At 51.8% G+C, this 24232-nt stretch overlaps 2 protein-coding genes across 5 annotated transcripts in view; one reads left to right on the forward strand and one right to left on the reverse strand.

Moving 5' to 3' along the window:
• NTN1 (netrin 1) overlaps positions 1 to 2834 on the forward strand; it is a gene marked incomplete at its 5' end in the record, with an annotated part of 49609 nt that extends 46775 nt beyond the window's left edge. The window contains one exon of the mRNA XM_010721234.2: positions 367 to 2834. Coding sequence (XP_010719536.2) covers positions 367 to 695 — 329 coding nt within the window. The remainder of the gene's footprint in view (positions 1 to 366) is intronic.
• Positions 2835 to 3806: 972 nt separating this feature from the next.
• The window catches only part of STX8 (syntaxin 8), a 77357-nt gene continuing 56931 nt past the window's right edge, over positions 3807 to 24232 (reverse strand). Inside the window, exons 8-9 of one of the 4 annotated variants that reach the window (XM_019621628.2) lie at positions 8044 to 8174; positions 4540 to 7957 (exon numbers count right to left, since the gene is read on the reverse strand). In XM_019621628.2, coding sequence (XP_019477173.1) covers positions 8062 to 8174 — 113 coding nt within the window. In that variant the 3' untranslated portion in view covers positions 4540 to 7957; positions 8044 to 8061. Of the gene's footprint in view, positions 4433 to 4539; positions 8175 to 21170; positions 23723 to 24232 lie in introns of those variants that run through there. The other 3 variants (XM_010721235.3, XM_019621627.2, XM_019621629.2) reach the window with 3 other exon arrangements.

The raw sequence follows: 24232 nt of genomic DNA on the forward strand, positions 1-24232 counted from the left end.
TTTTTTTTTAATGAAAGCAGCTGGTGTGCATGCCATGCTCGGCAGGAAACGTACTGATACTTTGCAGGGTGGGGTGAGGGTGTGCAGTGTGCAATGGAGGGGTGTGCAGTGCAGGATGGAGAGCTGCAGTGTAAGGTAGGGGGTGTGCAGTGTGCAATGCAGAGGTGTGCAGTTCAGCGTGGGGAGTGTGCAATGTGGGATGGAGGGGTGTGCAGTGCGGGGTGGGGGTGTGCAGTGGAGGATGGAGAGATGTGCGGTGAGCAATGGAGAGCTGTGCAGTGCAGGGTGGAGGGGTGAGGCTGAGCTTGCTCTCCTCTCTGCAGCCCACACGTAACAGCCTTTCTCCTCTCCCTCCTTCTTTTCCAGCTGTGCAGATCCACATCCTGAAAGCGGAAAAAAATGCCGACTGGTGGAAGTTCACCGTCAACATCATCTCCGTCTACAAACAGGGCAGCAACCGGCTGCGGCGTGGGGATCAGACCCTGTGGGTGCACGCCAAGGACATCGCCTGCAAGTGCCCCAAGGTGAAACCCATGAAGAAGTACCTCCTGCTGGGCAGCACCGAGGACTCTCCAGACCAGAGCGGCATCATCGCGGACAAGAGCAGCCTGGTGATCCAATGGCGGGACACGTGGGCACGGCGGCTGCGGAAGTTCCAGCAGCGGGAGAAGAAGGGGAAATGTAGGAAGGCGTAGGGAGGAACGGTGGTGGACTGAGCGCTGCTGGGTGCGGGCGGGGGGTGGGCATGGGGGGCTCACGGCGTCTTGTATTGAGGGATGAAATGGTTAAAAAAAAAAACATGAAACCCAACGATGGGACTGCAGATGTGGTGATAAAAGCGTCGGGCGGAGAGGGGGTGTGAGCACTGGTGGGGGAGGGGGACAGGGATACCCAGGGGCACCGAGATGGCACCAAAAGGACAGCTGGGTGGCACTGAGCCGACACTGAAAGGACAGCCAGCACTGCGCTGCTGCTGGGCACCAACCTGCACCGAAGCGACACTGATGGCACCGGAGTGGCTCAGAACTGACTTGGAGCTGACAGCAAACTGGCACCAAACTGATACCTGACATCAAACCCACAGCAAAACAACACTGAACCAGCACCAAAACGACACCAAACCAGTACTGAGACAACAGTGAACCAACCCCTGCCACCAAACCATCACCAAACTGCCATCGCTGCACCCACACCAAGGCAGCCAGGAGCGATGCTGGAGGAGCCCTCCTCAGAACACGGACCCCAACTTACAGCAGCAGCCCAGTACGGAGCTGGCACAGCCATCCCGAGCCCCTCAGTGCTGTGGTGCTCACAGTGGGGCAAGGGCAGGACAAGGTGCACACTGCACTCCCATCCCACGGAAACACCCAACCATGGCTGCCTCAAGAATTGCCCCAGGACAGCAAACAGCCTCCAGACGAAGGCCGGGTGCCATGGCACTGCTCAGCCCCATGCTCAGCCCCATGGCACAGCAGGGGCTCCTGGGGTCCCCCAGTCCACGGCTGCGAGGGCAGTGTGATACCTGGGGGGGGAAGCAAACATTCAGTCGCTACGCAAAGCAAAACCTCCCCGCTCTTTTTCCTTTCAGGAAACTTGGAAACATCCATTTTATGACATTTTCCAGCGGTTTTTGCCTTGTTTTATAGCAATCGACAATATTTATGTAATGACATAAACCACCATAAAGCGAGGCAGCCATGTAAATAGGTGCAAAGCAGAGGGCTCCAGGGCAGCAGCCGCCATGGAGGGAGGAAGGAAGGGAGGGAGGGAGCTCTGCAGAACCCCCAGTCCCATAGGAAGGGGTCTGGGGGAAAAGCAGCCCCCAAACCTGGCTCTACTCATCCCCTCGCCCAGCACAGAGCTGGATTCCCCCACTGCAGAGCACAACATGAGCCAGCAGCCGTGCATCCAAGGGAACTGCGGCCACCAAGAATCCGTCCCCATGTCCCTTCCTGCCCTGCACAGCAGGAAGGTGAGCACAGGGGATGTGGGGATGCTCACAGTGCGTGCCCTGTGCCCCCGAGAGCCTTCCCCAGCTCCCAGCACAGCCCCAGTGCTCCCAGCTCTGCTCCACCACCAGACAGCTCCCATACAGCCACCAGGGCTTGGTGCCCCTGGGGTTCCAGCCCCATCCATGGCCCTGTAAGCATGACTAGAGGAGCAGCTGGTGCCACTGGTGTCACTGGTACAACTGGTGCCCTCAGTGACCTTGGTGACTTTTGGTGACCTTGGTGCAACCGGTTGTCACTGGTGCCACTGGTACAACTGCTCCTCTCGGTGACTTTGATGCAGCTGGTGCAACTGGTGCCACTGGTGCCATTTGTGCCACTGGTGTCACTGGTACAACTGGTGCCCTCGGTGACCTTGGTGACTTTTGGTGACCTTGGTGCAACCAGTTGTCACTGGTGCCACTGGTACAACTGCTCCTCTCAGTGACTTTGACGCAGCTGGTGCAACTGGTGCTACTGGTGCCACTGGTACAATTCATGCTTTTGGTGCCTTTGGTGCAAATGGTGCCACTGCTGCCACTGGTGTCCATCTCTTGGGACGTCCCAGCATTGGGTGTCCATGGGTGCAGCCCTTCCCCACAGCCCCCACAGCCCCAGGATCACCCAGGGGAACCCGCAGCCGTCACCCAGCGAGGCAAATCTTCACCCCCAACATCACCTCCACAGTCAGAGCTGCGCCGTGTCACCGCCACGTGTCAATCGCACGCTCATCCCATGAGCCCAGCATCCCTTGGGGCACCATCCCACAGTGCTGGGACCCCGCTGTGACATGGAGACAACCCAGGGGGACGTGAGCAGAGGTTGGGATGGGGCCGAGGAGCAGCACAAATGCCCAAACCACCATCACTCCGTCCCCTCCATCGCATCCGTCCCCACGCAGCCGCCTCCTCTCGGTCCTGGAGCTGCCACAAACCTGTGTTCATTTTTATGGTTTTGATTATTTCTGTTAATATCTTGAACTGTAAATGTTGTTTAGTTACGACCATTGCATACGGCTTTGGGCAATGTTTCTTTACGATGCATACTAATATATTATGGTTATTATATATGAATATATTTAATGACACGTGAAAAAAAAAAAAAGTTGTGGATTTTCTTATTGTTTTGCCAAGTTACTGTTGGTTTTTGGGGTTTTTTTTTGTTCCGTTTTTTGGTTTATTTTTTCCTCTCGGTTCGTTTCGTTAGATTGGCTGTAACTGAACCTGAAGGAGCTTGTAACTGTCCAGCACCCACTGCTAGAACTAAAGTCAGAAACGCATCGAATAAACTCTTGTAAACCGTCACGGTGTGCATGGAGCTCTGCTTCCCACCACCCCCAGAGTATGGGGACACCTCTGGGTGCCAACCCACAGCTGGGATGGGGCAGAGCCCCACGATGCTTCCCATCCCTGCAGGAGGGGGGATTTCAGCCCTAGAGGAAAAAAAAAACCCAAGCAAACGGTGCTGCAAACGGTGCTGCAGACAGCTCTGGGGTCAGCCGTGTGACCCATGCTCTCGGTGGCTCCATTGATTTATTCATTCCAAAACATCACGGAGGGCAGAAATCTCAGATCTTTACTGCGGGGACAAATGGTTCAGTGAGGTCCTTCCCCCCCCCCATCCTGAGCTCTCAGTGCGGTGTGAAATGGCAAATGGGCTCCTGGGCCCCATGGCCACAGCAACGAGACGTCAGATGTCACCAGAAGGTAAATCTGGGGGTCCCTCTGGGAGGCAGCAGAGCCCCTCCCCAAAGTCAGCTCCTGGGTGCTGTGTGCCATGGAGTGATGGCAAGCGCTCCGACAGCAGGCAGACGAGTCGTATAGAAACAGACCAGCTTTTATTCTGTAGTTATTGCTTGCTCTACCAAGTCAGAAATCAAATTGGCAAAGATAACAAAATAACATTTTTTTTTTTTTTTTGGCCATGAATGAGTGTTCAGTATCACTTTTCGATCGTTTTAGTAAGTCATCCTTCCCTTCAGTTTAAAATTGTAAAAGGAGGAGGCAGATCTCAGCCCCAGGATGGGAGCACGGACACCAGCACACGTCCCAGGGCACGGCAGAACAGGGCGGGTGTGCTTTAAGCACACTGTGCACCCAGGGGCCCCCTGTACCCAGCAGCAGCGGGCAGGCAGGGAGCACATCGTCAGCTCTTGTGGTGGAGCTGCTCTGGGACGTGCACCCACTGCACGGCTGCGTCCTCCCACCGCGTGAAATCCAGGCAGGGAGAGAGTCCTCAGCCGTGCGCCGAGCGGAGGGACGACGTCTGCTGGACACGGCTTCATGCTGACGCTGCGGGGCTCATCGGAAGCACAGCAGGGCTCTGTGCAGCACAGGGCTCTCTGCGGAGCTCAGCTGCAGCTCCGTCGGGCCCCCCCTACTTCGTCGGCCAGACAGCGACCACAGCGATGGCAATCAGCAGCAGCACGATCACCACCAGCATTCCTGGAAGAGATGAGACGAGGCGGTAAGGTTGCTGCCTTCATCTTTTACAATTGGTCTTTTGCAATTAGATCTCCCTCCCCCCCAGCACCCCGCTGCCCCCCCAGGCACATCTCCATTCCCGCAGCACTGTGAGCCCCCGAGTCACGTTGCTCTTCTCTCGCTGACCCCCCAAATTAATTTTTTAGCTGTGCCTGCGGAGTATCTTCCTGCTCTGACATCTGCCTCACAAAGATTACAGGGGATACGTTCAGCTCATTGCGAGGGCTGCTCTGGAATCCCTCTGTACCGTCCCGCCGGGGGAAAGGATTATTGGGGAGGAAACCCAAATTGCATCAGGAAATTGTTTCCAACGCAAACTACTCCCACTTCCAGAGGACTCTGCAGAGTGTGAGCGCAGCTCCCAGCGCTGTACCTGCCTTTGGAAAATGAACGTGGGGCAATGCTGGTGGGCACGGCAGAGCTCTGCGCCACGGTGCAGCCACTGCCCCACATCCCCGAGCCCACGGATGGGCAGAAGCACTGCCTTGGGGGGCCGGGCTGCGCACACAGCCCCACACAGGGCCCTCCAGCAGTGGGCTCCGGGTCGGTGTCTGCCCGCAGCACTCCCAGCAGAGCTGTGGGAACACACTGGGGCTCCAAGAGCGGAAAAAAAACGTCCCCACTCTCAGTCCGTGAGCAGATGACGATTACTCAACCACTTAGAATATTTACAAGTCCAGCTCATGGCAATTAAAAAAGGATGTATTAAAATAAACTCCTCTTTCCAAGCTGGAAAAGGATATTAGAGACAGCTCTTTGTCAATAGTGTCATGTTTTCTGTGCAGGAACCATCTCAGCGCCAGGCCCGACGTGTTTTTCCAGCACTGCTCCTCCCGCTCTGCTCAGCCCAATCTGGACCTGCTTTGCCCCCCAGGCTGTGCTCACAATGCTCAGCACCACGCGAGGTGCCTCTGTGTGCACATCTGCGCTCTGCACAGGGGGGAGGCAGTTTAGAGGGTGCAAATCCTTTGCACGGTTTCAGTGCAGTGGAGTTTATGGACTTCAGCAATTAAGAGACGAGCGAGATCAGTTTCTTGGAACACGTTCTGTAGGTGTGAGCTATTAACGATACCGAGTTAATGGGGCGTAATTATTCCTTCACAGCTCCCAAGAAGAAGTGCACGTAAACACAGCAGCGCTGCGCAGCAGGGAAGGTTGGGGACGCACAGACTGAGGCTGATGGGCACCAGTGGGAAGTTGCAGAGCATGCGGGGCAGCAGAAGGAAACATTCTGCATTTACTCTTGGAAAGAGATGGTTATTAAAACCCAGAGCCGCTGCCCCGTCCCCAAAAGCAGTGTATGAGGATTTGCTCCCATAGGAGATAGAGGGGATGGGGTGGGTCAGTGCAACGTGCAGCAATCGGGTGGCACTCAGAGCCCAGGGCAGGAGGTGTGAGCTCTGGGTATGCTGAGCTCCCTCCCGGTGCCCTTTGGTGTTAGTGCCAACCACGGCTGGAGCCCAGCTCTGATTTCTGCTCCTCAGCACACAGCTGATGCTGATGCCTTCACAGCCCACTGCTGCTCATGCCAGCTTTGTGACAAGGCAGCATTTACTGTGAAATATCCATCATTGTGCTCAGTGTAACTCCTGGGAATCCGAGCGTGTTCAGGATCTGGCCGGGACTCAAGTGCCTTTTGAAAAGGCAGGCAGGAACTCTGTCATAAATACATCTTGTTTTGACAACTCCCTCCTGAATATGTGTCAAAGGATCTCTGGTCCACCTCTATCAGCCCGTTGATTTCCCATGAGCACTGTCCTACAGTACCACAGCCACTGAGATTGAACCCCATGGTTCCATGGGGGTTGATGGAACCCCGCAATGGTTGGGTTGGAAGGCACCCGACTGACTGCACCCCCAGCTCAGGCTGCCCAGGGCCATCCATCGCCCACCTCCAGAGACGGGGCACCCCAGTGTGGGCAGCAGTGCTGGGCTCTCTGGGTGCAGCCCAGTGGCACTGGCAAGCAGTGGGGAGAAGGTCCAAAATAATTTTGCAGCATCCTAGCAGAACTGATGAAAGCAAGCGCGGGGTGAGTTCGCTTGTGATAGCCGAGCTCTGGACTCGATGAGCTCTTCCAGTCCTCACTGCAGTGGACAGGCCTGATAAATAGGAGAAGTAAATACGAGCACACGCAGAGGGACAGCTTCTCCTTCCTTGGGGTGATTCTGTTCAATTCAGTGCAGTGCCATCCTCAGCACTGGTGTCTTTTATAGACAATGTAAAAATAATAAATAGCAGGCTAGGACTTTAAAAAGCCTGGTATAGCATTACATTATCTGGAAAAAGCCGCTTGTTTTGTGCCAAGAAAGTTATATTCCCACCGAACTGTCTCTCCAGAAGTTTATGAACAAGTCTTCTTTTATACCAGACACGGAGCGCTAACTTATAAACACATAATGGCTGTTTTATGGGGCGGGAGGGAAGCAGGGAGAGGATGGAGCTGCAACCAGAGGCTGGGCTGCTTTCTTTATGGACATCTTAACCTCACAGTGTTAAAAAAAACAACAACAACAAAAGCCAACACCTTTATCTACTTTTTCAGTGAGTTAATTTGCTGCCCAATTCCTGGCCCCAACCTGTCAGGGCAGCACAGCCCCACTCCTGCCCCTAACGTGCTCATCCAGCACAGCAAGCACCCAGCACAGCCGTCCTGCTGCCCTTCGCCTTCCCTAAAAGAAGCCACTTTCTCCCCCAAAAGCTATAAAACCTCTCCCCCTAACATCCTCCTGCCTTCAAGTGAGACAGGGCACGCAATTTGTGTTGCATTAAGAACCACTTTAGCACAAATCCCACGCTATTAAGCTGGCTTGTATGTAAATACACTCCCCGATCCCTACACCTGCATCACCGAAGCCATCTCCCTGGAGGCCCCGCTCTTTATTAGCTCTGTGACAGCCAAACCTGTGCTGGGGCTGTGCAAAGCGCCGTGGCTGTGTGCTGTCCCACGCCTGTCCACCGGGGAGTCCAGCATTATTGCTTCTGACCTCCCTTGGTCAGCCCAGAAATTCAACACTGCGCTCGTACTTCTCAGCTCTGACATGGAAATCATTGGCAGCACTCACACAAATCAAGACCAGGCTCCGAGAAGGGTTATTAAAGGCTCCAACGCCCATGTGTTTCATTGGGTCTGAGGGAAAAAAGGAGACACTGCTCATGAAAGCTAAGCTCTTTGGAAACAACAACTATTGCATTATTAATTCCTTGTTTGGAAAAGAGACAGAGCTAGGTCATTCCTGTGTAGGACGAAAAGCTCGGGAGTTATTCTGCTCTGGGAGTTACCCACGCAACGCTAGGTGAAATGTGGGAACAGAACCAAATGCACAGGCGTTGCTCCAGGTGGTAACTCCTCGGGCCACGTTGGTTCACATATCCCCTTCAGGGGAGGTTCAGGCTGGATATTTGGAAAACGTTCTTCTCCCAAAGAGTGGTGATGCAGTGACACAGCTGCCCATGGAGGTGGTGGGATCACCGTTCCTGGGGCTGTCCTGAAACAGAGGAGATGTGGCACTGGAGGATGTGGTCGCTGGGCACGGTGGGCTGGGTTGGGGTGATCTTAAAGGTCATTTCCAACCTCGCTGACTCTGCTATTCTATGCTATGAAAAGCTGCATTTTGCTGCCGTGCTCCTCTCTCTGCAGTGTGATGCTGTTAGCACGAGCCTTCCATTGGGTCACAATGCACCTCCCAGCACTGACAGCAGCACCTGCTGGCAAACAAGAGCGAGATAAAAACAAATGGCAAAGCCAGCTCCAAGAGAGAGGCAAAGTGGGTTTAAATCCAAAACTTTTATTGCTTCAGTGATCAAATGATTCCCAGTGTTTGGGTCCCAAACCACACGCACAGCCCAACAGAACAGCAGGAAGTGAGATAAGCGTTTCCCTTAATCCATTATTGTTAGACCTCAATTTGCTTCTCTTCTAATCTATTTTTCAAATTACAAACGCATGCCAGATAGCACATTGAACTACTTCCAAGAGCACCTGCAGTGAAATCCCATATTCTTTCAAGAAAGCGATGTGTATTTTGTAAAAACCCAACCTCAAATGAACTGCCGCGGCCGGAGGAGCGGCGGAGCTGAGCGCAGCCCTCCCACCCGTGGGCTCCCACCACTGCTCACATCTCCAGCACAGCCACTGCTCACTCTGCACCAAGGGAATCTGTGCTTCTGGCACTCCTTGATGGCCGCAATCCAAAGCTCAAGGTGCCACGTAAATGCAAACACGGTGATACCTCTACATCTCCTTAAGATACAGTTCATCCAGCTCCTGTGCCAAGGGGAGACGCAGACGAAAGCAGGCTCGGCTCAGGAAGGTTGCTGGTGGAGGTGAGGACTACTGAGACAATTTCCCTTCCACGTGCAGAACTGCAGCTCAGAGAGAGGTGTGACATCTGTTTGGGTTTGAAGAGAGGTCGAGGGCACAGCAAGAGCAGGACTGTGATAACCTGTCCTTCTAGGGAGCTGGGTGAACCATAGCTATCACACAGGGCTACTGGGATAGACAGTTCCACGTACATTTGATGCAGCATTACTGAGTCCAAGAGTACTGAAACAGCTCACACACATATCTAAGCAACGCCTTCTGCAAACTCTTCTGATGACTTGCTAATAAAACCACTTACTGCAGTCCTCACTGCACAAAGACTGGACACAAATTCACAGAGGGAAAAGCTGAAAGTTCCCCTGTTTGTGCAGGGCTTCGCACCCATGCCCAGCAAACACCAACAATTTAAGCCCACCGTTCCATGCAGGAGCCTCTAACTGGTGCTTTCCCTGATACTGTCTATTTTACTTCCAGTCAAACCTGGCGGCTCCCACGAGCTCTGCCTGATGCTTTTGGTGATGTGTGCAAGGGAAGCACAGGCTGCACACAGCCAGCCCAGTGCAGGACATCACCCAGACCCCAGCATGCACGAAGCTGGAAACGTGCTCATGTTTTTCCTTTTGCTCTTGCTCAAGTGACTTCACAGACTTTCCTTGCCTGTCCTCACACTGCTATTATCAAACTATTTCCAAACCCAAAGGTCATCGGCAGACACGGTTACTGGATTTTTTTGCATGTAGCTTATTTTTCTTCCTTTTTCTTAAAATTAAATAAGCACGCACACTTTCCAACTTTCCCTTCTCCAAGCTCTCTAGCATCCTTTCCCTTACATAAGCAATGCCAAGAAACAAGATCAGTCAAGAACTGGGCTGCATTTCTGAGCAACTGTGTTACAGTTTGGAACGGGACTTGTGAAAGTCTGAAAACCAGCAGCATGCACTAAGCCTTCCCAGAAGAAAGGAAACAAAACAAGCCTGGGTGGGATCCTACAAATCCCTGCCTTTAGACCAGGCTCACTCAAGTGAGTCCAACCAATACACAGGTGGCACCTGAACTCTTACTTTCTGGCATATGCTGTGCAAAAACCAGCAGGGAATCATAAAATGGTTGAGTTGCAGGGCTGTTTGGGTTGGGTTGGAAGGACCTTGGGTGCCTTGGGTTGGGTTGGATTGGGTTGGAAGGGCATTGGGTGCCTTGGGTTGGGTTGGATTGGGTTGGTAGGGCGAGTTGGGTGTCCGTTGGGTTGGGGTTGGTAGTTGGGGTTTGGGAAGGGGTACCCGTTTGGGGTGGTCCCGTTGGGGTTTGGGTTGGGGTAGGGACCGTTGGGCGTGGCGTAGTTGGGTTGGGTTGGGTTGGAAGGGACCTTGGTTGGGTTGGGTTGGAAGGGGCTGGGTACCTTCCCCCAACTCAGGCTGCCCAGGGCCCATCCATGGCCTTGGGCACCTTCAGGGATGGGGCACCCACAGCCAGCAGTGCCAGTGTCTCACTGCTCTTTAAGTGAAGAATTTCCACCTCACATCCAACCTAAATCTCCCCTCATTTAGCTTTAAATCTTTCCCCAACCTTTACCAATCTGCACAGACAGCAGGGCTAGGATGGGTTACATCCCAGAGTCGCAGCTCCTCCTCAAATCCATCCGTCCTTTGCTCCTTCCCCAGCAGCCTGCACACTGGCACAGGGCTGCAGCCCAGCTGGCAGCCCCCAATGGATCCCAAAAGGAACCGCCACCCCAAGCCGCTACCTGGGGCAGCGCTGTGCAGGGACACGACAGATGATCCCAGTGGGGGGCTGTTGTTCCTCCAGTAAAAACAAACGGGAAAAATAAATAAAATGAAAGGATTGCTCTGCTGGCCTGGCACAGAAGGGACATCTGCCTGTGTCCATCTGCCGCTGTGCTGACACCCCGGCTTTGTTTTTGGTAGGGTCAGTTTCTGCCATTATAGCTCCCTGAACCGGCTCACCAGGATGCTGTGCCAGCACAAGGAAAGAGATGGGAGCGTGGGGAGAGGGAGCAGGTAGCCCCAGATCTGCTCAGACACATCAGTAAATCGTCCCAGAAGGCTCTTAAATCACTTGAGGAGGTATTATCTTTTGCCTCCTCCTTTGTTTTTCACTCAACCAAATGCTGGGGTTACTGGGTGAGATGGATGTATTATAGTGCCAGGATGCTTCTGAAATGCTTAAAGCATCAACAGCTAGCGTTATGCGTGAAGGCAACAGTAAAATAAGTAAAATAAAGAAATCACAGCTCAAGTCAGTCCAATGAAAGGAATAAGCTGCAGAAACAGAAGTGCAGCTTTACTGCTCTATCTGAGCAGGCGAGAGGAACTTTACCAGCAAGGCACTGACCACGGAGGGTTATAGCACAAAAACATCATATACTGTTCATACCAAGTCATTTCAGGTCAGATTAAGTGTTCTTGAAGTCTGGTCCATGTGTCTTCTATTTTAAAAAGTGCCCTACTTGCACAGGAATTGTAAGAACTCCTGAAAATGGGATGCTGGCTCCTAAGTCACTTGGATACTTAACTGCGTGGTCAGAAGGGCTGAGATTTACATACAAATTGCAAAGCTTCTAAATGGCTTCCTCAGAGCAAGAAACGGGGGTGGAAAAGAGAGAATATTTAATGATTAGTTCCTTATGGGTCCGACATTCTTGAAGCATATTTCTTGCAGTCCCTGGAACACTCCTGCATTCTTGATTGCAAAATGGCAATAAGTGATTTCCTTTAAAAGCCTTGTCTTTTATTGGAATACTAAAAATACCCCACCAGCCCCACTCTACACCACTCTCTCTCTTTCCTGGACAGGCACCATCAACCCTGATGTATTCTATTTTGAAGAAGGCAATAAACATTTCAGCATGGTCTGTTCAATCCCACTTCATAATAGATCTTGCATTTCCAGCGGAGCCCCTAGTAGCACCATAAATCATCTTTACACAGACTTAAGTCTGAGCAGCTCTAGCTGAAAGGCAGCATGGATTTTTTTTTTTTCTTTAAGAAAAAAAAATTACAAATGGGTACAAAAGAGTCAAGAATGAAATGAGTGCCAGCCTTACACATGGATGCCCCCATCACACAGAGCTGCTGCGTGGTTAACAAACCTGCACTGTGCAGCTGTGCTCCGGCCCATTCACTTGATGTAAACCTACCTGGAAAGATGATGCTCTGTGGGGTGAGGCTCGGAAAGAATTCCCCCCGCATCCATTACATCTGAACAAACACGGGTTGCAAATCTGGGGTACTCTGGCTGCTGCTTATTTAAAAAGCCGCAGATGAAGATTAATTGCGTTCAATGTCTGAACAAGTTACACACACCTACCTCTCTTTTTTACTTTTTCATTCCATGTTGACTTAAAGTCTGAACTATTCTTCCAACTGCTTCACTCGTGTCTGTCTCCATTTGCTACAGGCCTTGGAGAAGAGCCTCAAAGAGGAACCTTTGGGTACGACTACCACGGTAGCCACAATTTTATCACTAATGCGCTTGGCTGAGGCCAGGAGTTCCTCCAGTAACAGCAGAGTGCCACGAGGCTCAAGAAATAAGGCCAGCTAAGTGCAGGATGCTACCAGCCTTCCTCAAGCCCTCAGCATCAAAGTCTTATGTAGTCAAGAGCCAGAAGAGACGTAACGCAGAGTGAAGGCTCAGGCTGCAAACAAGAGTCAACAGCAGATGATGAAAACTGCTTCCCAAGTATTAATCTGTCCACCAGGAGCTTGGTTACACGAGGCGAATCCAGCACTTGAACAGCAAGATCTGGTCAATCCAAAGAGAAGACAATAAGTCCTAAATCATAAAACCTTCAAGAGGAAAGGCACCATTGGTTTCCAGTGCAACCCAATGCTCAGAGTACAGTCAACATCAACTCGGAGCAAGTTGCTCACGGCTTTGATAATACAAGGCTGGCAAACCTCTAAGAATGCTCCTGGCTCCCTCTGGATGAAGCCAAAGCAGCAGATATGCTTGGTTCTGCTCTGAGAAAGGTACTCACTGAGCCATCAGAACCACTTCAGGAAGAACGGCACGGCAGGGACATCCCAAAAAGGCAGTGCTGCAGTGAGCAAGTGCTGATCATCTCAAACGCAGCACTGAAAAAAAGCCAAGAAACTCCAACACCTTTCAGCCCGGCTCCTTCCACTTCGGAGAAGACTCGTAAATGAGACAGCATTGATTTTGAAGTCAACAGCAATTTTTCCAAAAGAAAATGTTTTGCTCCAGTTTCTGCAGAAATGCATCAGCCTGCATGTAGAAACCTTGACACAGACCCTCCTTATTAATACCACTGATAGCTGCTAACGACTGTGAGAGCCTCCTCAAAAGGCCAAGGGAAACAGGCTGGGGGAAGCAGCCTCTGTCAAACCACCGAGCCAACAATTACAGAGCCACGACAAGAAATTGGAGCTGAGTTGTATCATCACTTTGAGAAGTTTGTGGTAAATGGAGCCTGAAGAGCAGAGGGCTGATAGAACAACACCGTTTGGAAGCAACGTGAAAGTTTCGTGTCAATGAAGGAAGGAATTTAATCCATGCTGAATTCTTGAAATCATTTAGATGCTAAATGAAGTTCCTCCTCCAAAAAAAGAAAGGAAGGCATTTCTTATAGCCCACACACAGATCTGTGACTGCTGCATGCTAGGGTATGACATAAAACTATTTTGGTTTTGGAAGGCTGCATTGAGTCCTGTGTCAGCGTGGCTGGTTTCCTCCATTTCGTATTTTGAGTTTATCCCAGTGTAGCACACGAGGTTGTCTTTCATTTTGTGAAAACCACAAAGGAAGGGGGAAAATCCCAATATCACTTCGTCTCGGTGCGTTCCCAAAACGCGAGGAGTTTGTAAGCTCTTCTCTCCAGTTCTCTCCCTCTCCCTGCCCTGCCCAGCAGGAACGGCAGCAGGACCCAAGAGCACCTGCACAAAGCAGGATGGTTTTCTCCTGATATTTTTGCATCATTTCTTGCTGTTGGAGAATGATTCCCTCTTAGAGCTCCTTAAGCTATTGCTAGATACAGGAAAAAAAAGAATAGTTTGAGTGAGGACTGTGCCCCTGTTACCAAACCATCAGCAGGGACAAGAAAAAGTTGCCTGATTTACTAAGGACTGCTTCTCCTTAAGACTGATCCGCTCAGCCCGGTGATCCCCTCACACTTGGAGGTGGAGAAGAAGCACGTGCTGCAGAGGGGCCCATAAATTGCTGCAGTCATTTGTCTGAGCCCACTGCCCCAGAGAGGGATGCTCCAGATGCTTTTGCAATAGTGCTGTTTTGATAGCATTACCAGCAGTGTCCCTTATTAATCATGTTGCCACTAAATGTCCCTCTGGAGCATTTGCTGTTGCTGAGCTTTTCCAAACCATTCCAGTTTCCTCCGAATTTAGGGAAAGCTCAGTGAAGACATCTGCAATGAAAGCAAACCTCACAACCAGGAAAAGGAGGGAAACAAACTCACCTTTAACCATGACCTGTCCTTTCCCAAGGAGAGTGACTGGCTTTAGGGGAGGCACATTAAAAACAAACAGAGATGACGGGACACTTATCCTGCCATTTCTTAGCACAATGATGTTTTGGTGCAAGGTGATCCTAATACAACCTAAGAGATCCTAATACAACCTAAGAGATCCTAATACAACCTAAGAGTGAATGCTGCTGACGGGACACCCCTCTATTTGCTCTCCATATGGAGGCCTGGATGCTGCAAATGTTTTCTTGCTGGCGTTCGTGGCTTTTTCTTTTTGCATTCTCTACTGGAGTTTTAAGGACTTTGAAGGAGATTTTCAGCATGGTCAACTGCCAAGAGCCATCTCCCAGCTAGCTGCCTCGCTCATAAGTCAGTAGCTGACATTACAACAGCAGATTCTATCTGCAAATCCAATAATCCTCCAACTACCAAACATCGCTCTCCCTCGAGATTACTTTTGATGGGGAAGAACATCCTTTGCGAGGCAAAACATTTTATTTAGCATTTTAGCTAACAAAACACATGGTGCTGCTACAGCCCTCCCCGCAAAATCCATTTTCCAGTTCCCCTCCTCGCTCAGCCCGCCTGCAAACATGGGAAACCATTAACACAAGCTGCCACAATTAACTCCCAGCATCTTCTTCACGCCTCAGACAATCCCGAGCTGCTTGTCATGCAAACAACCTGTGAGATTCATTCTCCTCGCAGGGAAAGGAGGACTAAATTACGGAGTTAAGTAGATTACTGGGGAAGGAGTCACACTCTGCAGCCTTATGAGATGATTAGACCCTGGGAAATCCATACACCAAATCCCCAGGCCCCCATAGTGCACATTCATTACCAGATTCTGGATAAACCGCAATCAAGAACCTTCCCTGGCAGCACTGACTGAATACTCAGAAAGTTCCAATGAACTTTCATATCCCCAAAAAAGGAGATTATATTTAAGATTTTAGAGAAAAAGAATCTCACGGCTGCATTTAGCAGCTCGGCTGTGAGATGCCTGTTTCTCCTTCCAGCCTTTGTGCAGCAGTGCCACCAGTACTGCCATCAACGCTGATGCTAAAGAAGCACCGCTGTCGCTCTGTGGGTGTGTGACCAGCAACAGGACCCAGAGACTACAGAGGGCTGTTTGCAAATAAGACAGAGAGAAGCAGTTATCTGCCATGTGCATTCAATAAATGTGGTCTAACACAACTTTCCCAATCCAAAAGAGAGAGAAAAAAATAAGATTTGCGGCAAGAAAGGCAGCTGTTCCAACAGCAATGGGGAGCAGCCCATGAGAGGAACAAGCTCCCAGCGAAGGCCCGTTTGCCCCATGGTAGATGGGTGATCCCATCTCAGGACTCTCCCAGGAATATGTGGACTGACATTAGGGAAACCCAATGCCCAAATGGTGGCATAAATGGGCAGCATTTGTCCTCCGCTAACATCTTCTTGCAATGAGTACTGGCTGCAGCAGTTTGGGGAGAGGCTGTTCCACACATGTTCCAGACTTCACTTTACAACACACTTCATTTTCTTTTTAAAAGACTCCTATGCAGCATTATTCAGCAACCCTCCATTATCTAAAGAATTACAAATTCCCTATTTTCTGGATCTATATAAAGCAAAGGGCGTAACCCCATCAAGCGCATGAAGGTGAGAGTTTGCTGCAAGCTCTCCCTCCCACCTGGGGTATTTTTACCAAAGCCACATCTTTAAAAATAGCTCCCAGAGAAAATCTCTTATGCAAGAAGTTAGTTCAGGACTGCTGAAGTGCAGCCTGCCTCCATCCACAGAAACTCCACCACAGGGACTATTTCCTGCCCTGGGAGCTCAGCAGAGGCACTGAGAGTGGGAAAAAAAATCAGCAAAGTGGATCCAGCAGACAGCCTGGTGAGGGGGTCTCATCTGATGGATGGATGTAATGCTCAGGTGGGGACGGCAGCACTGCACCCATTAGGGAGCTGCCAGGCAGGGTGGCTGCTGCAGGATGGAACCAGCAAAGCGGAGCAATTCCTTGCAGCGATCACCGCACCAGCTCCTACCTCCATCTCTCATGACCACAGTTTTTTTTTTAGCTCTCACCTTCCAAGAACCTTGGCAGAAGAGCACAAACCCCGGAGGGAAAGCAGAACCGGCCACGTGAGCCCACAGAGATGGGAAGCCTGCCTAGAAGTAACACGTTTCCTGCCTTCCTGACATCCCATTTTTTTCTCAGCCTATGCTGAATGAAGGCTTCAGAAGGATGCCCTCCCCATATCTCAGCCAACTTGTGTCTCAGGTGAGCCAGACCACCACCACACCCAGCCCCTGCGCAGAGCCGAGCCAAAACTACCCCTTACCTCACGCTCGGTCCTCCCACAAACCTTGCCAAATTAAGCAAGGAAGCAGACGACTGGAGCTCGTACATTGTAAAACTTGTTCAGTCATAACCCATAAAAATACCTGAACGCCCACCTACGGACATGTGCTGCTGCCACCAAGGGCCCCGTGCCCCCATCAGGTGCTGCTCGGGCTGGGATGCCATTCACATCCAGATACACCCAACTGCAAATGCTGAGGAGAAACATTCTGCTTTGTGCTAGAACTTGCAGGACTAAAGATGAGCACCAAAGTGCCGGCTGCACCCCTCAACCTGCTCATGCCGTAGCACAGGAAAATCAGTTCTGCTGAACTCTCCTCCCTTAGAAGATGAGCTCCAGCATTTGGTTCCTCTGGTAATGAAAAATAAGGATCTTTCAAAAGGAAGCAAGCCACCCAGATGGCCTGATCAGAGAATCTGGCCTTCCTTATCTCAGTTCCCACGGAGCAATCCCCTCTCCTGCAGGACTCCGGACTCACCAGCTCCCCATTCACTTCAAGCAATCAGCAGAGCCATCCTCCGCCTGCTTCACAATCCCAGCAGCGGCTCAGAGGATGCAGCCCGGGCTGGAGCAGGCCCAGGCACGGCATCCCAACACAGGAACAGCTTTTCATCACTGTGCAATGCTGGCTGAACTAAATCCAAGATATTCCACGATATGGTTTCACTCCCAGAGCATGAACCGCTAAGATGTGTGTGCAAATATGTTACGAATGCCCAAATGCGAGCAGCTAAGTACACCGCAGAGCAACTTATTCTGCACTCATCTACATAACTGCATTCAACCGCCAAAGCAATGAGCGCTTGTGAAGTGCCATAGGTGATGGCAAACACGTGAAGCATTCCAGCATGTTAGGAAGTAGCACAGAAGACACAGCAAAATTCTGTGCACCAAATGGAAGTATTTGTAATAAACAAAGCAAACAGCAGAGCTACAAATAGTAACACTGGGAGGGAGGTGCAAAAAGGAAGAGATGAAGAACAAAGTGTGCAGCCCATGGAACAATAACTGCGACCACGGTGGGGATGTAAGGAAGAGTAAACAGAGCTCTCAATGAAGCAGGGCAAAACGCTTTCAGCATTTCATAAATTCACCGGCAACAGCAACAACAGCAAAAAAACAACACACAAAAACCCGTTTCCAGTCACACCAAAACTATTCACAAATCGAGGTCAAATTCGTCAAATAGTTCCAGGGCAAGAAAGAAAAATAGAGTGAGGTTTGTAAAATGCAACGAGGGAGGGGCAGAGGAGTAACCACCACATCCCTCCTGCACGGCGCGTTGCAGGAACACATCCGGGCTTCAGAAAAGATGGAGTCGACTCCTGCCTTGGAGTTTCCATAGCTCAAATCTACCCAGTGTCGTGGGGATATCAAAAACCACGGGCAGTGGGGTATAACACGAGGCAGGTCTCCCTCTGTTTGCTCTGCAAAACGCTGCTTGGCCCTGCCAAGACGTGGCAGGACGGCGGGGCGGTGTGGTGCTGATGGAGCGAGCCATGCTTAGCGGCTGGAAGGCAGCCCCAAAACGGAGCCGAATTCCTGGCAAGAAGAGTCCCACAGGTCAGAGCGAAGGAGAGCGTTCCAACGCCTCGACGTGAAGGGCAGGGAGCACCGGGTGTGAAGTCTGGCCTGGTTTGGGCAGCAGGCTGAAGGACGTGGGAAGCCGAGCAGGGCAGCACGCAGCCTGAGAACCGCTGCCCCGCACGGCGCGCCCCAACCCTGCGCTCCAGCGAGGGCTGGGGATCAACTTTAATTAAACACTGATCCAGCTCCCACGCCACCGCAGCATGTTCTCAAAACACTGCCCCCGAGTGAAGTCGTTCTGAATCAGAAAGCACAAAGAGGCACAAAAGCTCCAAATTCACAAATGGGAACCGAGCGCTCCTTCTCAGGACATTGGAAACGTCAGTGTTTACAGTGCTGAGCTAACAGCCTGCCCCAAACCATCCCCTCCGAGCCACTTGGCGCTGCTGCCGTTACTGGGGAAAGCCCAAACGTTGCCCTTTTCCCCCTCGTTTTTGAGCCTTTAATTCAGTATCGAGGAGGGAAATAAATAAAATGCAAAAAATATGAAAACGCCAGAAAAACATTTGCTGCTCCTTGAGTGGGAATGAGTCACTTTGGCTCTGAAAAGGTGCTTTTCCAAAACTTTCTAGCAGTGCTGTTGCCTTGCTAATGCTCCAGAGCTGAACACAAAGCGCTGTCTGCTGGGATCCCCACAGACATTATAAACGCTGCAGCAATACAACAGGCAGCCCTGCAGGAGCTGGAAGCCTCGCCGTGTTACACACAGCCCATGAATGCAGCCAGGAGCCTCTGGTTGTGCGGAGTTTATGCTTTCCAAGCTCTCTGAACCTGGTGGCTCTTCTCTCGCTGATTTGGGAGAGTTATACAAACGTGTGCATAAAGGGACTGCACTAAAATCCTTACCCTTGTGCTACAGAGTTGTGGTGCACAAAGCACTCACCTGGTGGGCTGTTCTGCGGGCAGGGAGAAGCAACTGAAGCACTCCAAATAACAGCAGCACCACAGGCTCCTGAGTGCAGGTGAGCAGGGCAGGAGGGAGCAGTTATTACCTGCAACCATTTCCCATTATCTACATCACACCCGAACTCAAGCCATGACGTGGGAATTGCTCAGCTGAGGAAGTAAAACGAGTTTATAAACGTTACTGATATGTGAACACTGCCCAATAAACTCCCCCAGAGTGCAGCTGGCAAGGCCTCGGCTCAGCACCTGCCAAGCTGATGGTGTCACTGGGTGCTCTCCAGTGGGCTGCACAGCGTCCAGCACCAAGCCCTGAACAGGCTCATTTCAGTTCTGCAGGTTCTGCTCCAGGTGAGCTTACTCTGCTCCCCTACAGAGGGATCTGGACAGGCTGATGGCTGGGCTGAGGCCAATGGGCTGAGCTTCAACAAGACCGAGTGCTGCATCCTGCACTTCTGTCACAACCCCATGCACTGCTGCAGGCTTGGGGCAGAGTGGCTGGAAAGCTGCATGGAGATAAAGCATCTGAGGCTGTTGGTGGACACTCAGGTGACCATGTTCCAGCAGAGTGCCCAGGTGGCCAAGAAGGCCAACAACATCTTTTCTTATATCAGAAACAGTGCAGCCAGCAGAGCAGAAGGGGACTGTCCCTCTGTACTCAGCTCTGGTGAGGCTGAACTTTGAGTGCTGTGTTCAGTGTTGGGCCTCTCACTACAAGAAAGACATGGAGGCTCTGAAGTGTGTCCAGAGAAGGGCAGTGGGGCTGCGAGGTGTCTGGAGCAGCTGATGGGCAGCAGCTGAGGGAACTGGGATGGGTCAGTCTGAAGGAGAGGAGGCTTAGGGGAGATGTTGTGGCTCTCTCAAACTCCCTGACAGGACGTTGTGGTGAGGTGCCTCTGCCCCCAGGTAACAGTGATAGAGAGGCGATGGCCTCAAGTTGCACCAGGGGAGGTCCAGGTTGGATATTAGGAACAATGTGCTCTCAACAAGAACGGTGATGCACTGGCACAGGCTGCCCAGGGAGCTGGTGGAGTCATCATCCCTGGAGGGGTTCAAGGAAGATGTGGATGTGGCATTGAGGGTTGTGGCCAGTGCGCATAGTGGGGGTGGGCTGGGGTTGGACTTGGTGTTCCTAGAGGTCTTTTCCAGCCTTCGTGATTCCATGACGCTGTGATCAGGTGCATCCTCTGAATAAGCTGAGTTTTGGCTCAGCTGGGTTCCTTCACAAGATTTCCAAGGCTGTGATAACCACCTGCCTCGTGAGCCATTCCCCTGGCAGCTCATTCCAAACCCACATCCCTCCCTGTGCACACACCCACAGCACGGGCAGAAAGAACCGGAGATCGCCCTTCCGCCTCAACCTCTGCTCCCCGCAGGGCTGAGGACAGCAGCTCTGTGCCACCCGTGCCGCTCTGCTGGGCTCCCAGTTGCAGCTCCCCATGGGCTGGGGGCACACAGGGCTGACCCAATGCACCCTGCTGCAGCCACAGTTTGCCAACACAGCCGGGTCCATTCACACCCAGCGGGCCTCCCGGGGACAAAGCCTGCCGTTCCTTAATTAAGCCTAAGTGAAAGGCAGCCTAACAGCTTCCATCGGTGGGTACCTCGGCCTGCACTTCAAGTGCACTGCCGGCAGGCCCAGGCTTTGAGAGCTGCTGGACAGCTTTCCCTTGTAGGCACAGCCCAGCTGCCCAGCCTGCCCTGGCCCTGCCGGCCGTGTTGGATGTGCCTGGGAACCGAGGGGCTGCTGTGCTGAACGCTCCTGCCCCAGCACAGCGCTGCGCCTGGAGAGCTCTTCAGCACTTCTCATCTCATTAACGTTTCCACCAGAGATCAGAGAATATATCGTAAATCCCTAAATGCAATCCCTGCAACGGAAGGAGGGTACATGCAGAAGCAGGGAGCTCAGCTCAGCCCCTGCACGTCTGCACGTGGATGGCTGTGCACCTGCCTGGTGTCAGGACTTCACCTCGAGTGGGACCCGGAGCGCGGCGCGATGCCTCCCTGCTCATTAGCAATGCCCGGCAACGCTCAGCAGACAAAGCTCTGCAAACAAAGTGCAGGGGGAAGGGGAGAGAGGAGGATTTTTTTTTTTTTTTAAAGAAAGGAGTGCGGAGGAATTCTCCATTCACTGATCTGTAGAATGCATTAATATCCTGAGCTGTTGGCACAGCCTCCCGCGCTCCGGGGACCAACAATGCGAGCAATGACTCCGAGTCTGGGATCCTCAAATAAACCACCCCTGCTGTCATGGCCACCAGGAAGGAGAATAACAGCCATAGGAGCTGACCTTCATTTCGTTGTTTCTCCAGACCCGACTGCTAGACCTCTGTTTGCCTGTTACTAGGATCTCCTGGCTGAAAAATGTAAGCATTTCCTACACGATACAAGAGGCAGTTTATTAGGTAAATAAACCAGGCCCCGAGCGGTCGCTTCTGCTTGGTAATGAGGAGGGCAGGGAAGGAGCAGACCTCCCCGCACCACCTAGAATAACCCCAATCAATGCTCTATAACTAACACCACATGCATATTTTTAAACAGACAGTTAATGAACAAGAGAAGGTCACCGCAGCCCAGCCAACTCGTGAGCAAAGCCATTTGCTCAGAAAACTACGGGCCATAAAAATCACAGCAGGCACTGTCGGCATCATATAAAACCGTCCATCCGTGGATGCAGAAAGCAGGTTAAAATAAGCATTTTCCTGGAGGCTTCTTACAAAAGGAAGCATCGGGGGAGGAGGCGTTTGCAGAGCCAACCTCTGCCAAGGGCACAAAGCAGCAGCAAAGGGCACCCATGGGGACAGCCCGCACCGCTCCTCACCAGCCCAACCCCAGGAGCTGAGTGATAAGTGGGATTTAATCACCAGGCAATGACCCAGGTAAAATAATTACGGCCATTTTGCTCGCACGTCCTGCAAAAGGCTGCTGTAGTGAATGACAGCCAGTTTTAGGCTTCCCAGCCTTCAGAAGAATCAGACAGTTTTAGAAAGCACGGCTTGGAAAATGAAGTTTCTGCTGAAACAGAGCAAATGGCACCAATTTCCTGCCAAAAAGGCAATGTTTGGTGCTTGTTGAGATAGATGATCACTGTGAAACAGCAGCTCCTGTGTTATGGGATGTCAGGGATGCTGCACATGACACCCATGTGGCACTGACCCCCCTGCAGGCACACACAGCTTCACACCTGCAGCTGCTCTGCCAGTCCCAGTGCTCGCCAGGACCACACAGCAAAGTCAGAGCATAAGCTGCAAAACAAACCCCTTCCTCCTTCCAGTCCCAAAGCAAAAAGTTTCAGATGCATTTAGGTGCAGGTGGGTTGCACTCTGCCAGCACTGCACAGGACGCTGCTGCTGCTGCATGGTCTGCAGGACGTCCAGCTCGATGAAGTGTCCCTGCTGCAAGGAGTGACACACTGACGTGGCCACACTGATGTCACCATGAGGGTTTAGGAAGCGGTGCAAAGCTGAGCTGCAGCAGGGTTACAGGAACAGCAGCACATTGTGCCCATCGCTGCAGGACGGGGGGACACCCAACAGCACCATGTTCAGGTGCAAAGCAGGCCTGCAGCCTTGGGCTGGTGCTGGCCCTCGGTGGGTGCTCAGCACCGACACGTACACCTCCTTGGAAGCTCCATTAGGCTGCAGTCCCACCTTCCAGCTGTGTCAGAGTGATGTCAAAGCCATGGACTGCAATCTGCAAAACCTGCACTTGAATACAGCACTAAATGGGGCTCTGACCACTCCATGCCCTGTGCACGGCTCACCGTGCCTTCCCAAACCAGCCCAGATGTGCAACATGCTTTAATTGACACCCTTCTAGAAGCTTAGCTTCTGCTATTTGAACGCTTCGGGATGAACGCAGCATGAGCCTCTCTGATTTTCTCCTTTATTCACCTAAGTTTTAAAGTGACATGGCAAACACTACCCGAGGTCTGAACCCCTCAGGAGGGCAATCCCCTCTCTGCAGCTCCAAGCCTGCAGCAATCCCACCACTGCCTGCCCTCCTGCAAAACAAAGCTGTAAGATCACAGCCCCTCTTGATTTATAAACCCCACTTCTGGCGGCGCCAACATCCTCTATGCATCTCAGAAAGCCCTGAAGAGACAACATAACTGCTTTGCCCCTCACAAGCCCATTTCTCCATTGACCACATCCTTGTATTGTTGTGTGCCACCAGTGCCCGGGGCGGGCAGTGCTGTGCTCCAGATGCAGCCCCGCTCCCAGCCCGGTGCTCTGGGTACAGCTGCACTGTGTCAGGCATGTGGGTTCCCCCCAGTTTAGCTTCACTGCAGCACAAAATCCCCAGCCCAAAACTCTGCTGTATTCCAGCCCCAGTTCAGGCACTGCAATTATCTGTCGCTGAGCGTGCTTGGAGGGAAAAAGGAAGGAGGAGGCGAGTTTAGCTGTACAAATTATCACTTTTCAGCACCATTTTCAGAAATACAAATTTATGATTTAATTCTGCAACATGTATCCTTGGAAACCTAGCTGTAAAGCAGTCGCCCTGGGATATTTCACACAATTCCTAGTGTTGTTTTTTTTTTTCCCCATATTCAAACACAACTAATTGCTAGGCCTTTTGGTGTGATGGACAGCCCGGGCACACAGCCTGCCCAGGGGCTCATTTCACCACCAGCCTGGTACAATATTGCTACGCGGGCTGACAGCAGCTGCTCTAAATCTCCTGATAGGTATGAACAAGCACTGATGAAGTTGGAGCTGTTTGAACAGCTGCATATGCAAATGTAATTAAGAAGATGTCTGCTACTGTTGGCTCTCCTCTCCATGCTCCCCTCTTCTCTCTCTCTGGCACATTAGGTGCTTCCCAATGGGGGGGCATTCAAACTGGTTGCCACCTCCCGGCTTCGGGCCTGAACCTGTGCCTGATTTGTGCACTGCAAATGAGCCCCAGAAGTGCCACTCTCCGGCTTCCTCTCCCATCTTTATGGCGTCCCACATGTGGGGATCAGCTCTCAAACCCCAGACGATTTGAGGGTATAAATGGGGTCTGAGCACTGAGACGACGCTGCTGTTTTCTCAGCACGTTGAGCCAGGATGGGTATCACAGGGAACCAGGGTGGCTGGCGAAGCCAGGAGGAATGATGCTTACGGGGCTCCAAGTCACTCCATTCAAAGCCAGCATCTCC

The sequence above is a fragment of the Meleagris gallopavo genome, chromosome 20, assembly GCF_000146605.3.
Source record: "Meleagris gallopavo isolate NT-WF06-2002-E0010 breed Aviagen turkey brand Nicholas breeding stock chromosome 20, Turkey_5.1, whole genome shotgun sequence".
In the NCBI taxonomy this organism is placed as follows: domain Eukaryota; kingdom Metazoa; phylum Chordata; class Aves; order Galliformes; family Phasianidae; genus Meleagris; species Meleagris gallopavo.